This window comes from Thamnophis sirtalis, unplaced genomic scaffold, assembly GCF_051295495.1.
Source record: "Thamnophis sirtalis isolate CommonGarterSnake01/CBP01778 unplaced genomic scaffold, rThaSir2_p1.2 scaffold_3, whole genome shotgun sequence".
NCBI classification, from domain to species: domain Eukaryota; kingdom Metazoa; phylum Chordata; class Lepidosauria; order Squamata; family Natricidae; genus Thamnophis; species Thamnophis sirtalis.
Genome location: NW_028261383.1, coordinates 85,936,533 through 85,953,136, shown reverse-complemented (window position 1 = coordinate 85,953,136; position 16,604 = coordinate 85,936,533). Strand labels below are relative to the sequence as shown.

Genomic DNA, 16,604 nt, shown 5'->3' with positions numbered 1-16,604 from the left:
TCCTAGGTAGTTGGAACCCGCAACACAGTGATGTAGACATCATAAACCCATAATTATGTTTCTTGTTACCTTCTTGGCCTTCTCAACTCCTGAACTCATTTTATTTTTCCCATTTAACAAAGCAATTCAAAGAATGTTTTCTCAATTCAGTCTTAGGGGGAAAGTTAGCCAGAAAAGCTACCATACTCTTGCCTCATAACCACCAAGATTTCGAAGGAAAAACAAAGATTATGAAAACTTCAGGCTGTTCTCTTGAACCTATGGAAATACTGAGACCAAAGAAAAATTAGCCATCACCTGTAGGGAAACAGAGGTTGCATATCTCTTGCATAAGATTGAAGTTTCCAGCATCATAACTGCGCATCACAGCTCTTAAGGTAGCTTTCACAGTTTCCTCCCAGGAAGACATCTGAAGGCTAAGAAATGCTAGTGTCAACTCATGGGAAATGTGGAACATCAGCTAGAAAAAGAAAGAAAATAAAGATAGATTGTAAAGGTCTCAATTCATAGGAGTGGATGGAACGGCAAAAACCTATGGGTAATTATCAGTTGGCTTCCATTATAACAATTTTAATATGTTATTTGCTACAAAGGGAGCTTGAATGAAATAACTAAGATAAATGAATGGGAGTAAGGAACTCGAGGAAAAACCTATTGGATAGGCAGAAGGAATCTGGGATGTTTAGTAAGAAAAAAAGACAACATTAAGGGACACATGTTACCTCTGTACAGGTATCTTAAGGGGAAACTATAGGGAATATGTTGAAACATTTTTCATAGCCATATATACTTAAAGTGGAAACAGTAGGTTAAGAGCTATAAAATAATTGAAACAGTCTACTACCTTATAAAATTTATGGGTTCTCTATTTCTGAAGGCTTGAGGCTACACAATCACCTTCTATGGTTGGTTTAGTTGATTTTTTTGCATATTGCAGAAGGCTGAACTAAATCGTTTGTCCTCTGCTCAAATGTATGTTCTACACAGACTTTGAATTTGTCAGGAACTGTTGTGAATCCAATACAATTACTTTGTTATCCCCGCACCGCATACTACTGTTTGACGATTATACTCACAAAGGTCATAAACAAATTACCTGCTTGGGAGGCGTATTGCTAGTAGCAGGAGGGTACTCAAGAGTTCTCAGCTGCTCAAATGTGTTCTGAAACTGTTCAGCTGTGTTCACACCCAATGCACTCTGCCATACATTGATAACCATTTCTATGAAATGGAGATCTTGATTGGTGGTCCAGCTATTGTAACAAGGTGTGGATTGGCATCGAGTTCCCACTGGATTCTGTTGACTGAGGCACTTGTGAAGCAATTCATGAAGACAGAATACCAACCTTTGCCCCTTTAAGTGAAAAAAAACCAACATTTTAAGGTGTCATTTTGAGAAAACTCTTTTCTCAAAACATGATAATAATAAAACGTATGTGTGAATATTTATGTATTTGTATTCCATCTTTATTATTTGTAAAAATAACTCAAGGTGGCAAACATATCCAACATACCTCCTATCTTCCCTGTGAAAAGAGTTAGACTGAGTGACCAAGATCACTCAGCCGGCTTTCATGGCTAAAGGTTTCTAGCCTGGTGCCTTAACTACTAGACAAAACTGTCTCTCATACGGTTGAAAATAGATATAAGATTATTAACAAAATAAAGAGCTAAAAATAAATCACTCTAGAAGCAACAAAATATACTGATCAGCAAACTCTTGTTGCAACGGAAACTAGATGGAGCAATAGAAATTTGATTTATATGCAAACAAAAGATTATATTAAACTGACAATATGTAATATTCAGTAATACGACAAATGTTTATGTTAATTCAAACTTTTACGCATGCAGGGTCATTAACCCAAACCAGTCTATGTGCAGAATTATATGTTCACTGTTTTGTGACTGGCAGACAGCATCAATTTCAAGATCTGTATTATCCTTAACCCAATGTATAACTGTTTCATGTTAGCTATGTCTGACATAATATAAATAATGCTCACTGACCAACAAGCTCTCATGCTGCTGGAGAACCTCTTGTGCACCAACCCAATTCCTAGATGAAAGAAGCTCCTGGGCACATCTCAAGGAGAAGGACAGAGATAAATCGTTCTCTCCAACTATCAGAGCCAATTCGGCAGCAGTTTTAAGTGAAGTAATATCTCCTTTTTTAGCCAGTACTTTCGCAGCATCATAGGGAGAGGTAGCTCCAAGGTAGCTGAAATGAAACAATTTATACAAAGAATTAAACTTTAATTTGGATCAAATGTAACCATTAAACATATTTATTTAATGCATTTATAGTTGTGCTCACAGGTTTACATTCTCCTGCTATAAGACACCAACAATTTTGTAAGTAAATATGTGTGACCTGAAAACAAATCACATTTTTTAAAATCTGTAATGTGACTCAAATTAAACTGTTAAGCCACATAAAATAGCACAATAGTATAATCTTTCTTGTCATTGTACTTAAATACAACGAAATTGGTTATACAAAATCATACAAAACATGACAATAAAGGAAAGAATAAAATGGCCCTGTTAATTTTTTTTGCATATTCTTGAATATTTGGGCTATACACTAAAGCTGACATACACAGGTTGACATGGAAATGAAGGGTAACTATTCATACCTGTACCTTAACAGTTATTAGTGTCTGTGCCCTCTTCTCTGTGGTAGCCCTTCAAAGTATTGGAAGACTGCTATCATGTCTGAGATCACTCATTTTCATGTTTTACTTACAAAATGGTTCACATTTTGCAAATTCTGGCAAAATTCATAGATTTTAAAGTCTATGTCTTTATTTTGCCCCTTGTAATATCTGCTTTGTCCATTAAGAGGAATTGAGAGGTTACCAAGTATTCTTTGCAATTGAATTTCCAGTGAATTTCAGTTGGTAGATGGTGCAAAACACAGTCAAATCCAGAAAAAAGTTAATAGTAATTTATAATGTATTGGGAATATCATTTTCAATTAATTCAAGGAAGAGCAGTGTTAGGTTTGACATTACAAAATTCCTTAGAAAGACAAAATCTAGACATTTATAGCCTGATTGAAGTAATAAACAACTAGTGCACTTTATCCTTCTAAAGGTCATGACACAGTAATGTGTGTTATTTATTTCTTCCTATATCTTATGTTGCCTATTTGAAGACTCCCATAGAAAAACACACTGCCTCTCTGTCTCTGTATTTAGACAGAAATTGAGAGAGAGAATATCTTGCTTAGTAGAAAGATAACCACAATATATTGAAGAAATAATATTTTATAGCAACTCATACCATTTGGCTGCCATAGAGTAATGGCCATCCTTCTCTAGCACTGCTGCCCAGCAGATATACAGATCTTTTAGAACTGGATCTTCAGGATGTAATCTAGCTTTGGCAATTACAGTAGCTTCTCTGAGACAGAAGAAAAGAAAAAACTAGTTTGAAATAAATCACACTGTTTAACATTAGCATAGTGATCTCTTTCCCGTGACAATCAAGTTAAATTCAAAATAATTATTGTGATATTTCCCCAATAAGGTGTTGAAAGAATCAGCAGGGCAGCACCCAACCGCTGCTTTTAAAGACAAATTCATGCCCAACTTATTCTTGCAACATGTAAGCGAGCTGGTACTTTATAATTTAAATTAACAGATTATGACTTTTAGTTGAGTATGTGAGTGAATTACCTCAAAGGAATTGTATGTGGTAACTCAATCACAACGGCTTATGCATATACATAAATATCTGCTTGATGAACACGCACACACAATCTAATTAGCCTGAGCCATGCAAAATGGGAGAATCCTTATTCTCAGTAAAAATGAGGATTAGAGAAAACGAATTACTGATTTTATTAAATGTGATTAAAGGAATTGCATCAACTTTTTATAGAACACAACTGCAAACATTTCTCACATCCCTCACCTAGAATACAATCACATGCTATCAGCTGCCATTAAAATGTTTTTACCAAAAGACATGAAATATACATCTTTGAAGTATTCCTACTCATTGATTTACTTTGCAATTATATTTTCCTATTTTTAACATAATTCCTATTATCTTTTCATTTTACAACCATTATGCACTTGGTTTTGCATTAATGGAAATCTATAAACAAATACCTCCACAAACATCACTGGATATGGGGAAGAAGAGATCAAATTATCTAATGTTTAGTCCCATATAAAAACAGATGGAATAAAGAGAAGTAGTAGACTGTTAATACAAAACAACTAGATACACATATTTTAATGTTGAATAATAGACTACAGGAGAAATTAATAACAGTAAACATGATCTTAAATTGATATAAAATAATCCCTTTATAATGCTAACTATGCTGTTCTGGTTCTTCTGATTTCCATGAAAAGTTAGAAGATAATCAATTCTTTCTCCAAAAAGAAAGATTCTCAATTCTATACCAAAACTAATTGAAACAATAGCACTGTAATGACCTGAAAAAATTATGAGACTTCAGTAGTTCCACAGCTTCATACACTTTGTGAAGAGAAAGGAGATAAGAGGCAGCCTTGACATACTGCTCCTGAAAACACAACTGCTTTGCAAAAGCTTCTACAGTAGAGGTCCAGGCCTGGTAACCAGCTGAAGGGAAGAGGGAAACAACAATAAATAAACATGGAGAGAAATAAACACATGATTTGTTATTTGCATTTACATTCTACTTTTTAAATTATTATTATTCAAACATGGGTGGGAGGACCCTCTCCAAATTTCATCTTATTGAACCCATGAGATATGTTTGGCTGGGAGAGAATGACTACAGAACACCCACTGAATTCCAGAGTCAACTCCACACTTGAACCTGAATTTCCCCAATCCTAGCCTGACACTTCTGACTATTTCCACTGCAGCTACTTTGGCCCTGCAGTATAAAACCAATGTAAGATTTTTAAATTAAGGAAGGGAAGTTTAAAACAACACATCATTTTTACAATATTGCCCAGTATTGGATGCAAAATAGCAGATTTTCTTCAGTGTCATGCATACCCATTGGTGAGATGGCGACTAGTTGATCTGTCAGTTCTCCCCTTTCTGCAGCTGATTGAAGAGCACCTCTAAGATCTCCTTTCCACAACATGAGTTGTTGAAATAGCTCAGGGTGTCCATTTCCTAAATGACTTTTTCCTGTGGATGTAAGCATTATGTTCCAATATGCTCTGAACAATGTGTACAGCATCATCATCAAAAAGTAACAAGAAAATCCATATACACCTATACTTTGCAACTCATTCTGTGGTATTATTTCTTGCCTCAATTTAATAATGTTTTGAATCCAAAGACTATTTATGTAGTTTTTATTTGCTATACTGTTTTATAAGTTTTAGGTTTCTCCCCTAATTCAACTCTTTCTGCCATTTCAGTTCTTTTCCTGATAAAATTAAATCCTCCCCGTTTTCCTCACAATAACAACCCTATCAGTTGAACTATTTTGAGAGTTATTTTCTTTCTTTTTTATACATTTCATATTTCTAAACTGCTCATCTCCCTATTACTTGTCTGTTGTCTTTATTATGTTTATAAATAACTCAAGATGGAAAACATATCCAACATACCTTCCTCCTCCTATTATTCCCACAACAACCAGAGGTGGGTTGCTACCGGTTCGCACTGGTTCGGGTGAACCAGTAGTGGAAATTGGGACTGGGTCCCAATTGGGACTGGGACTGGGTCATCAAATCTGTAGGTATGGCAGGCTGGCCATGCCCCCGGACTAATTCCCTGGTTGCTGCTGCTGGCTTATTTTTTACTAATTTTTTTCATTAACTGCAACAATTTGCAGTTAACTGCACACACAAAGCGAACCTGCAGCAATGCTGGCAGCAACCCATCCCTGACAACAACCTCCCTGTGAGGTGGGCCGAGAGTGAGTGACTGGCCCAAAGACACAACTGGCTTTCATGATTAAGGCAGGACTAGAATTCACTATCTGCTGCTTTTCTAGCCTGGTGTCTTCACTGGTTGTCAAGAGTTAATTGTATTAAATAGTTAATTGTTAAATATTAATTAATTAATTAATTAATTAGTCAATTGTGCAAAGGCACCCAGCAAATTTCTGTGGTTGAGACTGGATTAGAACCTGAGTCTCCTCAGCGCCAGCCCACCTTCTTAACAATTACATCACACTGTCAGTGTAGTATTAATTGTCGTTGAAAAACACAATCATTATCTAATCAGAGGTCATTCACAAGTGATAATTCAACTAAATTAAAGTAACCCCCCCAAAAAAATTAAGAGTTGCAATTTTAAATATCTGATACCCAGTATAGAAGTCACCAACATTCAATTAAAATTACAAGCAGCATTTATATTTAAAAAAATCAAATTCTATATGAATATGTCTTTTAATTCCTTCCTATGATCACCAAAATAACTCAACTTTATGGAAACAGAGACCTATAGGGTGATAACCTGCTGCCAGGATTACTTCAGAGCCAATACTGAGGAGGGTTTAGAGATGGAAGAAAAAGGAAAAGGAGACAATGGAGGGTATGTTGGGCAACAACAAAACTCCAAAAAATACCTGAGAATACAGTGAAGATTTCTGAGGCCGCAATGAAATCCTTCAGAAACAAGATATAGAGACTGGAAGGCCAAAGAAACTATACCATTTGGTTAAGGATGTTGTGAGACTGATTAGCAATGAAGTATGCTTTAGAGCAGAAAATAATTTGAAACAGTTTTTGTTGGTTTACTGACTGCAACTATAGCTTATAGTGTTGTATCCTAATAGAAAGTCTGGTTTTGTTTTCCTGGTTTATTGTTACTACGTTTGTCCTAAGCCACTAACTAATCCACAGTGTTCAAAGCAAGAACAACTAAAACAGAGAGAAAACAATCCACAAACAATTGTTTTATCTTGAAAGTGATCCTGGATTGTTCCAACAACCCATGGTTATGAGCTATAGCTTAACAGCTCATTTGTACATGCAGATAATTACATCCTATTTACTATTCATCCTTACCCAAATCAAGTGAAGTGATTAATGATCCAAATACTAACCTTCTGTTTCCATCATCTTATATAGGGCAGGTCTATCTGTGAAGAGACCCAAATGGACAGGATCTTTTGAAGAAGAGGTCAAATCTTCATTCAACTCTACCAGGAAAATAAGAAAGTTTTATCACATTTATGATCTTTGTGCTTCAGCAGCATTGTGTACCTTGTTCTGAACCTGCTGCTTCACAGCTCCTTTCCCAGTCTTCTGTGTATGTTCTGTCACTAAATCAAAATGTTTTCTATGTACAGGTGCTCGTAACAGTGCCCCAATCAAGGAACTGCCAAAGAAGCCCCATAGTAAACAGCCCAACCAAGATTCTCTAAGCATCTCCACCCCCATCAACACTGACAGGGCAAGCCACTAGAATATAAAAGGATAGCAAAGGTCCTTCAAGAAAACAAGCAAGCTCAGCACTAAGGACACCATCACCACCCCGCGTGTTCTCCTCAGAGATATTTAGCTGCTAGTTGCCCTCTCCATTAGACTAGTCACAGTCACAATACAATAAACAGACCTATACATATGTTATAAAAGCTGCCACTAGAAAAATGCAATAGCTAGGCTAATTAATGTACACTACACAGGCCACATGATGCCTGTACTGAAACATCTGTGCCAGATGATAAGTGTTTAACTGATAGAAACTAAGTTGCTGGCATTAACCTTTAAATTTTAAATAACATGGAGTCTGAGTATCAGGGAAAACACTCATTTCGAAGATGACTCCTCTGTAAGAATGTCACGTATCCGATAGGAAAGGACCTTTCCTGTATTGCTCCCAGTCATTAGAATACAACTTCTCTAGAGGTGCATTTGATTCCAGCCTCTCCACATTAAATTACTATATATATAGTCCTCAACTTATAACAGTTCGTTTAGTGACCAATTGAAAGTATGGCACTTAAAATGTGACTTATGACCATTTTTCACACTTATGACCATTGCAGGATCCTAGTCTTGTGATTTACATTTGGATAGTTGACACCTGGTTCATGTTTATAATGGTTGTTGTGCCCAGGGGCCATGTGATCATCATCTGTGACATTCTAACAGCCAAAATCAAGGAGGAAGCCAGATTCACTTAACAACCATGATATTAATTTAACAACTGCAGTGATTCACTTATAACAAAGGTGGCAAAAAATCATAAAATGTGGCAAAACGTACTTAACAAATTTCTCGATATAAATTCTGGTCTCAATTGTAATGGTAAGTTGAGGACTACATGTATTATATAAATTATATTACATTAATTATACTATATTGTTATATATATAAGATTACTTTTTTCCTCCTAGACTGCAGTCAAAAAGCAGTTTTGCTAAATATCACTTGGTAAAAAGCAGAGACTTTTTTACTCTTCTTCTCCAGCAATCGTTCCAAGATCTATTTTTGTTGCAAGTTCAAATCCTTGCTGGCAATCCAGCCACTGGGTCAGAACAGGTTTCCAGTCCCAGTTATAGACTATGCATTTATTTTTTGTGACATACAATTTTCTCATATTTCTAATGTAATAACATGGGGCTATGGAACAAACATGGTGTTAATATATTCTGCTACATATTGTTTGAAAAAGCCACAAAGTCAGGCTAACAGACTATTTAAGATATGAAGTTATCTAAAAAGTTATCATTGTATGGTGCTTACTTCCTATCTTACCTTTGGAATGTAAGAAATGCGCTAATCTCAGACAGTCCTGGTGCAGTTCTTCCTTTGACCTGTGGTCCATAGATGTGCTCAGAGGCAGGATCGACCGAGGCTTTTTTCTCTTCACAGAAATATCCACTCCTGAAAAGAGAGTTGCTACAAACTCATATCCTGACTACAGCTACTGATCCCTATGCCAAAACTTTAAGGGATTGTTTGTAAATCATTCTTTATTTACAAATAACGTGTACAAACCTGGCTTTACTGGATCCTTCCTTATGGGTGGAGCTTTAACCAAAACAGAAGGTTTCAGGCTATCCGAGCCATGGACAGATGGTGGACAAGTTGTTGAATCACTGTCAACTGCGGTGAAAGAACAAATTAAAGTTGTGCAATGCAATATTACCACAATAGGCTAGTCTAGAGAAGAGAAAGACTACGGGCAACATGATAGCAGTCTTCCAGTATTTGAGGGGCTGCCCCAAAGAAGAGGGGATTGAGTTAGTCTCCAAAGCACCAAACCAACCAAAGAGAGATTCATCCTGGAATTAAGGAGAAACTTAGTGAGGACAATTAACCAGTGGAACTGCTTGCCATTAGAAGTTGTGGATGCTATATCACTGGAGGTTTTTAAGAAGAGACTGGACAGTTACTTGTGTCAAATAGTACAGGGTCTCCTGCTCGAGCAGGGGGCTGGACTAGAAGATCTCCAAGGTCCCTTCCAACTCTATCCTGATTGATTGATTGAATGCCTACAGTAATATGATTCTTCTACAAACTGCCACAGAGAAACTATAGGAGGGTAAAATAGATATGCAGTATATCTTTATGTAAATTCATTAGCTCTAGCTGTAAATGTTAATTGAAAACAAGGAAACTGCATGAGAGCTAAGAAAAGGTTATCCTCTCAGTGACTCAGCTAATCAAGCAATGTTTCAGAATTAAGAAAGAAAACATGATAATGTGACAAGTCATCTGCTTTTCTTAATCTCTGGCCCCATTAGATAACAAACAGTGTTTACTTAAAAAACAAACATCATGATTTGAAGGAAGAGGGGATCAAGAGATTCCACTCTGGTTAAATGGCAAGTATTTGGCTTTCTAGAGGTGAGCAATAAAATAGTCATCATGTTAAATTTCTATAGCTTAAACGCTATTGTCCATCTTATTAAGACAATTACTGTAGCTATGATAAGCGATGCAGACTGTTATGTACCTTCTATGGAAATTTTCTCAGCTGCCTCTTGCTCGTGCTGTTCCTTTTCTCCTTCTGGGTCAGAAACCTCATTTTCTTCCAAGGGAGAGTCTTTCATATTTTCACCGACATTCATCCACTCATTTGTATTCTGTGCAGAAGACAACTTCCCCAAAGGTTTCTTCTTTTTCTTCATTTTCTGTTTAATCTGAGTGCTTCTTTTTTTCTCTAACTCAATACTCTTCTTGCCTAATAAACAGAAATGCTTTTAAAGGCTTTAGAGATTCCTCTCAATCTTTTTCTTTCTTCTCTTATACTTTTTTAATTCTTGGCAACTGCAAGGACGAGTCCCTGTAGTTTTCTAGCAAGATTTCAAAACTGTCATTGCCCACTTCCTAGCACTTTAAAAAAAGTGACCAGCCCAAGGTCACCCAGGTAGCTTTATGCCTATTTAGGGTAGAAGCCATGATCACCTGGTTTCTAGCTTGATGCTTTAACCATTGCACCAAACTGGTTCCTTTGAAAGGATTACAAAAAATGAAATGCATTACAAGAGATAGTACACTAATTTTCTGCTTTTTAAATCTTATCTCCAAAGTTTGGGGGAAAACAATATTTTGGAGGCCAGAGGGCACATTTAAACTTGGAAAAGGGCAAGACAAGGGCAGCCGACAGGACAATGATGCAAAATGACAGGGGTTGAATCACACAGGAATGAATGAGATTTTCTGTTCCTTTGTTTGAAAGGAACATAAAATTTCCTTAGTCTTACTATTTGTCAAGCTGTTTTTTTTCAGGAATCATGGTTAGATGGTGCTTAAAGAGAAATGTATTTATTTATTTAGCTTCCCCCATCACTAAACTGACTCTGGGCTGCAAGCAAAATTTAAAAATAAAAACAACCAATAAAAATAATTGTATATACAATATGGTTTCCCCCAAATGAAGGAAATGTCAGGAGAAAGAAAATGGTAGGTGCACATTTATTTTTAATCCAAAGAACTGCAGTGGGAATATTTCCTTTCCTCTTTCCTTGGATCTGAGTCCAACATTCAATCTATGAATATTGCATTTTTAGGAAGCTTTAGTTCCTACTAATTCTGGAATAAATATACTAAATAATGATAACTAAATAAAATAACAAATACATATAATCTTGTAAAAAAAGATTTATAACATCATTATTATCTTGGGATTTTAAAAAATTCTTCTTGCCATGTCAAAGTATGAATTAATAATTTACTGACCTTGGGGAGGGCGAATGTGCTCTTGCTTTAAAGCTACCCATTTATGAACAGAAAAGTCATCAGCCCCAGTGTAAATGGACTCTGTTTCCACAGGTGACCACTGTGCGCAGAGCAGACGGCCTCGGTGTCCCCTGTAATTGTGCAAAGGCTCTTCTTTGAGAGCATCCCAAACCTGTGAACAAATGTCTCATCAGTCCCACATGGTTTTCTTACTAAATTATAATCTGAGTTCAAAAGAGGTGATATTTAATTAAAATTAGATTAATACTTACCTGTATTTTTCTGAATAATGTTCTAATTTAGTCTTTCCATGCTTTTTACCTTATTATCAATGTGTCCACTGCAGGTTTGTGAGCCCTCAAATTTATTCTATTTCAGGCCACAGAAATCAATTATTTGAAAAAGCCCATATAAGGCTGTAATCCTTCACCTCTACAAGTTTGCTTCTAATTTATATTATGCTTTTAAAATTTGGCTCTTGCTTTTTATATTTGTACTATGGAGGCCAGAGGTAAAGGTGCAAGACAAGGGCAGCGGACAGGACGGAATTCACTCATTCACTAAAATTTTCATAGCCATAAACATACACAATGACAAAAAAAACCCTGCACTTTCTGCTTTTAAGTGGCAACAGCTTCTTACATATTCCATAAAACAACAATTTATGCAAATTGTGTTCTGAATTCCCAACAAATACAAAATACAGTATGCGAATCCATTTTTCCAAGTTTGGCTTTCCTTACTATTTTTTTAAATCAAGGTATTATCTATTTGATTTGGTTAAATCAGGGGTTCCCAAATTCTTCAGCTCATAAATCCTTTCACGAAGTTTCAGATTGTTCAACCCCAAAATATTTATTATATTAAAATAATTTTTAAAATACTGTAACTATACAATATTACTGCACAATAACAACAACAATAGCAATAGCACTTAACCTTTAGACATATACCACTTCAGAGAGTCAGCATATTGCCTCCAACAATTTGGGTCTTCCTTTTACCAACTTTGGAAGGCTGGAAGGCTGAGTCAACCTTGAGCCTGGTGAGATTTGAACTGCCAAATTGCAGTCAGCCGGCAGTCACCAGAAGTAGTCTGCAGTACTGCATTCTAACCACTGCACTACCCTGGTTCTTAATGGATCCATCCACAATAATGGATAGTCCCATTGTCCCATCCCATTGGGATGTTGATACTGACCACTTTGGAGAAGCCAGGATTAGATTAGGAAAAATCCACTAAAATAAATCCAGAAGCATTACCTGGGCAGTGCCATCATAGCATACAGATACCAGTCTTCCATCATGATGTGGACTCCAAGACAAACTAGTGATCTTGGCTGTGTGTCCAGCCAGAGTACGAAAAGGCTCTGTGATTATTATAGGCTTCTCTGGAGCACTCTCTAAAGAGAAAACATAATGTTCAAATGAGTTCATATCTTACTATTTACTTTTTATATAATTTTAAAGGATGTTTAGAACATTAAAAAAAATGAATACAGGAAGCCAAAGGGAAAAAAACAAACAACAAATAATAGAAAAAAATATAAAGAAAGAAAGAAAAACGAAATAGAAGGAAATAATTAAGTATTATTGCTGCACTGGATCTTCCTGAATAATATTCTGACCCTTTTCATCAAGAGAACAATCTGCCCATTGTGGACTGGCTATCTTGCAGGAGGTGAAGCTTAAAACATAGACCAGAATAATTACACGTGATCTTATTCAAAATAATACAGGAGGAGGTGAGAAACAACAGTTTAAACAGTGACTGATAGCAAGGACTGGAAACATAGTCACCTATGACATTCTTGATATTATGTACATAAATAGTAGCATTATTTGAGCCAGAAGCTATCATAGAACTCAGTTCTGGTTGTGCCCCATGGTCGTGATGCCAACGGATAACATTGATAAGTTTATGATGTTGCTGGATGGTGCACAGCAGTTTCAAATGAGGAGCCTGAAATATTTCAATTGATCTGCAAGATTAAAAAGGAAGTATCAGTTAATAAAGAAATTGATGGGAGCAATAAGAACTTTAGTCTCTGTTCTTCAAAAACATTTCATATACATACATTACAATCCCACCCTGAATATCCTGCAAATTGGAGGACTTTATTACAATAGCACAGCCATCTCTATTTGTAAATATGCACATATTTTTGATATGTGCTATATCTGCTTGCATGGCATGATAATTTTATGAATATAGGGATGCCTTAAATCATTAAATTTGATGAATACAAAGATTTGGCAAATTTTATTCCATGATATTAAAATGGAATGTTATTAGATAGACACAAAAAAGGGTTCAAGCCAGACACAGTCTAATTATTAACCTTGTCAATTATATATTAAAACAGTGATAAGAGCATAGTAAGACACTCAAAACACATAATGACAGCACAGTCAAGTATCTGGAGATGCCATTTTGTCTGCTCATACTTTATTTGCTCATATCTACTGGGAAAATTTCTCTGAGAACCAAGTAATTATATATTTTTAAAATCACTGAAAAATTTTATACTGATCCTGTTGCCCAGTACAGGAGTTCAAAAGATAATTTGTCATAAAATAAAAGAAATGAGGAAAGCAAGCCAATATACTTGACTCTCAATCACTATACTTGCTACTAAATGGCAAATTAACATTGAATTCAAAATTCACCACATACCCATCTTCATTACCAATAGCCAAGAGAGTACCGTCTGGTTTCCAGCTGATTTCTGTATGTGCTGGTAATTTGTGCTACAAGAAAATAAATAAAATCATTGAGCCTTAATAGTACTGACATCTATTCAATAAATAAAGTAAAAATAGTCAACTGAAGGTTTTCAGGGAGAATAGAGTAATCAGGGAATTGTATCAATGTTTACAATAACCTAGCACAGTGTTTCTCAACTTTGGCAACTTTAAGAGATGTGAACTTCAACTCCCAGAATTCCCCAGCAAGCCACATCTTAAAAGTCGCCAAAGTTGAGAAATATTGATTTAGTATCTACCACCAGACAAAGGAAGGAAAAACAGCTTGATGTGTAGTGGTCAAGATATTAGACTAAAAACCTGGAGAACCTACAATTTAATCTTTCCTTAGGTTAGATAACTGGTTTGCGTCAGTCATATTCTCTCTCAGTCCAACTTAGTTCACAGGATTGTTATTTTGAGAGATGGAAACATTTTGTACATTGCCTAAAATTATACAAAGTAAAGGCATGTATAAAAGAAATAACTAAATGAAAAAAGCCACCATATAATTTTTGTTTATCTAAATTTGCAAAAATAGTTTATTTTTTTAGTCCACAGGTCAACATAATTTTTCTAAAATCTTAAATCAGTCAGAAGATTACAATTAAAAACTACTCTGTAGGAGGCATTTGACTATGGAGTTTTAACATTTATTTAGAGCAGTGTTTTTCAACCTTTTTTGTGCAAAGGCACACTTTTTTCATGAAAAAAATCACGAGGCACACCACCATTAGAAAATGTTAAAAAAATTAACTCTGTGCCTATATTCACTATATATAAAGTAATTTTCCCACGGCACACCTTACACTATGTCACGGCACACTAGTGTGCCGCGGCACAGTGGTTGAAAAACACTGATTTAGAGTATATCTATCTGTCTCTCATCACAACTAATTTATTTAGAAACTATCTGTCTCTCATCTACGTATTTATCAAACAATACAAATACATCAATTGTAAGAACAACTAAGGCCAATCTAAACAAATCATGCACTCCAGCATATATACAGGAGACTACAGTATTTGGCAGTTACAATATTTTCCTGAAAATAGATACAATTATCACAAAAACAGCCAGAAAAAATTCAGAAAAAAATTAGTATGACAGTGTGCTATCTACAGAAAGATGTGAGGATGAAAGTAATCTCAGCAAGAAATCACAAACTGCTTTCATATAGCTTTTTGGTTCCACCTCCGGCTCCCACTTCAGTATTGGACACCCAACAAGAGGTATATCTAGCATTAAAATGAAATATGATGTATGGTGCAATAAAACAAGTGGCTGAATGCAAATCTTTTGATTTTCTCAAAGCCATTTGTTCCATTTAAACTTTCCTATGCAATCTAAACTTTCCTATGCAATTAAGTGGCAGAATAGACATGATAGATGGCAATTTTGTTTCAACAGATAACACAGTGACTTGATATAAGGAAAGTTCCACCATCAGTGGATGTGGTCAATCTACTTGGAAGGCTTTTAAATATTTTCTGAAGTTATAACAGAAGCATTAAACTTTCAAATGTTTAGAAGTTTTAAATGTCTAACATATTTCCATTGAAGAAGATGATAGAAAAAACAAAGTAGTGTCTTATGCTTTAAAGACTGTTTGGAAAATTCAAGGGGGTATAGAATTTATTTATTATAATTTTTATTCTGCTCCTTTCTAATATGCTCTGAGTAGTAAGTATATGACAGTCAGAACTGCTCATCACAATTGTTTTGCTTTTGCCTCCTAATGATTACTAGATTGTAACTATACAGTAATAGCCTATGTCCATTGCTATCCTATTAGTATTTGTACTAATTCTTTCTCTCACGAATGCCTATGCTATTTTGCTTCAGTTTTACTTTAATCAATGGTTCCCTTTTTTCAGCAATGTTTCTCCCATTGTTTCCTTTTACCTGTATTTTTCAGACCACTGCCAACACTCCATTTTGAAAATACTGATTTTACGGAACACTTCTAACCGGTTTGCCAAACTCAGCAAAAAATTAGGTATCGGTTCTGCTGAACTGGTGCGAACAAGCTGAATCCCACTGTTTCTATCTGTCTTATGATTTTATTCTGTCTGACTTCTTTATATTTCGTTACAGATGATGAATTGCCACCGCCCAGTTCACACAAAACTGAGCATTCTATGTCAGTTTACCAAACATTACTCTGAAATCAGATGTTATTTTTTTTCTACTTCAAATATAATGCAGAAGGAGAAGTAACAAGCAGTTTTCATTCCTAAGTCAAAATTCTTACTCACTTTGATTGAATTTGTTTCCCGAATGAGTTTGTTGATATCATGAGCTTCTCCATTTAGATTCCAAGGATTATGCTGGAAAACAACTCCTTCTCCTGCGCAGCTATATAAGGTTATGGAAGGTCTATCACCATCTCCCCCTAAAATAAATAAGAAAGCAGTTGTTTCTTATACATGCATATTTTAATGCAATCAGTATTAAAAAAATCTTTTTTTTATTTTAAATAGGTCTTTTAATATAATAATCCCATCACCCTTTATTGGATCAAAGCCCTGTCATGCAACATAATCGATGACTTAAATAATCAAATTACTGCAAAGAGCAATGGTGAATTTGAATATTCCTGATGTTTATGATTATATTATATAACAGTTTCACAACTTGGGAAGATCTTAATAAAGTTTGAACATGCCCAAAATAGGTGGGAAAGAAGATAATGCTATTTTTAGAGCATTATCACAATATGTGGACAAAGTAAAAATGCCAATGCAAAA

General features: G+C 35.4%; 1 protein-coding gene across 2 annotated transcripts in view; it reads right to left on the bottom strand.

The window, feature by feature from the left end:
• Nucleotides 1–16,604, bottom strand: part of GEMIN5 (gem nuclear organelle associated protein 5) — a 36,165-nt gene that overhangs the window by 9,478 nt on the left and 10,083 nt on the right. For both annotated transcript variants that reach the window (XM_087709404.1, XM_087709405.1), the window contains exons 11-25: nt 16,113–16,249; nt 13,786–13,859; nt 12,909–13,090; nt 12,372–12,511; nt 11,109–11,280; nt 9,883–10,110; nt 8,922–9,029; nt 8,679–8,807; nt 7,022–7,117; nt 5,008–5,145; nt 4,455–4,602; nt 3,289–3,408; nt 2,011–2,221; nt 1,097–1,354; nt 298–460 (exon numbers count right to left, since the gene is read on the bottom strand). In XM_087709404.1, coding sequence (XP_087565530.1) covers nt 298–460; nt 1,097–1,354; nt 2,011–2,221; nt 3,289–3,408; nt 4,455–4,602; nt 5,008–5,145; nt 7,022–7,117; nt 8,679–8,807; nt 8,922–9,029; nt 9,883–10,110; nt 11,109–11,280; nt 12,372–12,511; nt 12,909–13,090; nt 13,786–13,859; nt 16,113–16,249 — 2,304 coding nt within the window. The remainder of the gene's footprint in view (nt 1–297; nt 461–1,096; nt 1,355–2,010; nt 2,222–3,288; nt 3,409–4,454; nt 4,603–5,007; nt 5,146–7,021; nt 7,118–8,678; nt 8,808–8,921; nt 9,030–9,882; nt 10,111–11,108; nt 11,281–12,371; nt 12,512–12,908; nt 13,091–13,785; nt 13,860–16,112; nt 16,250–16,604) is intronic.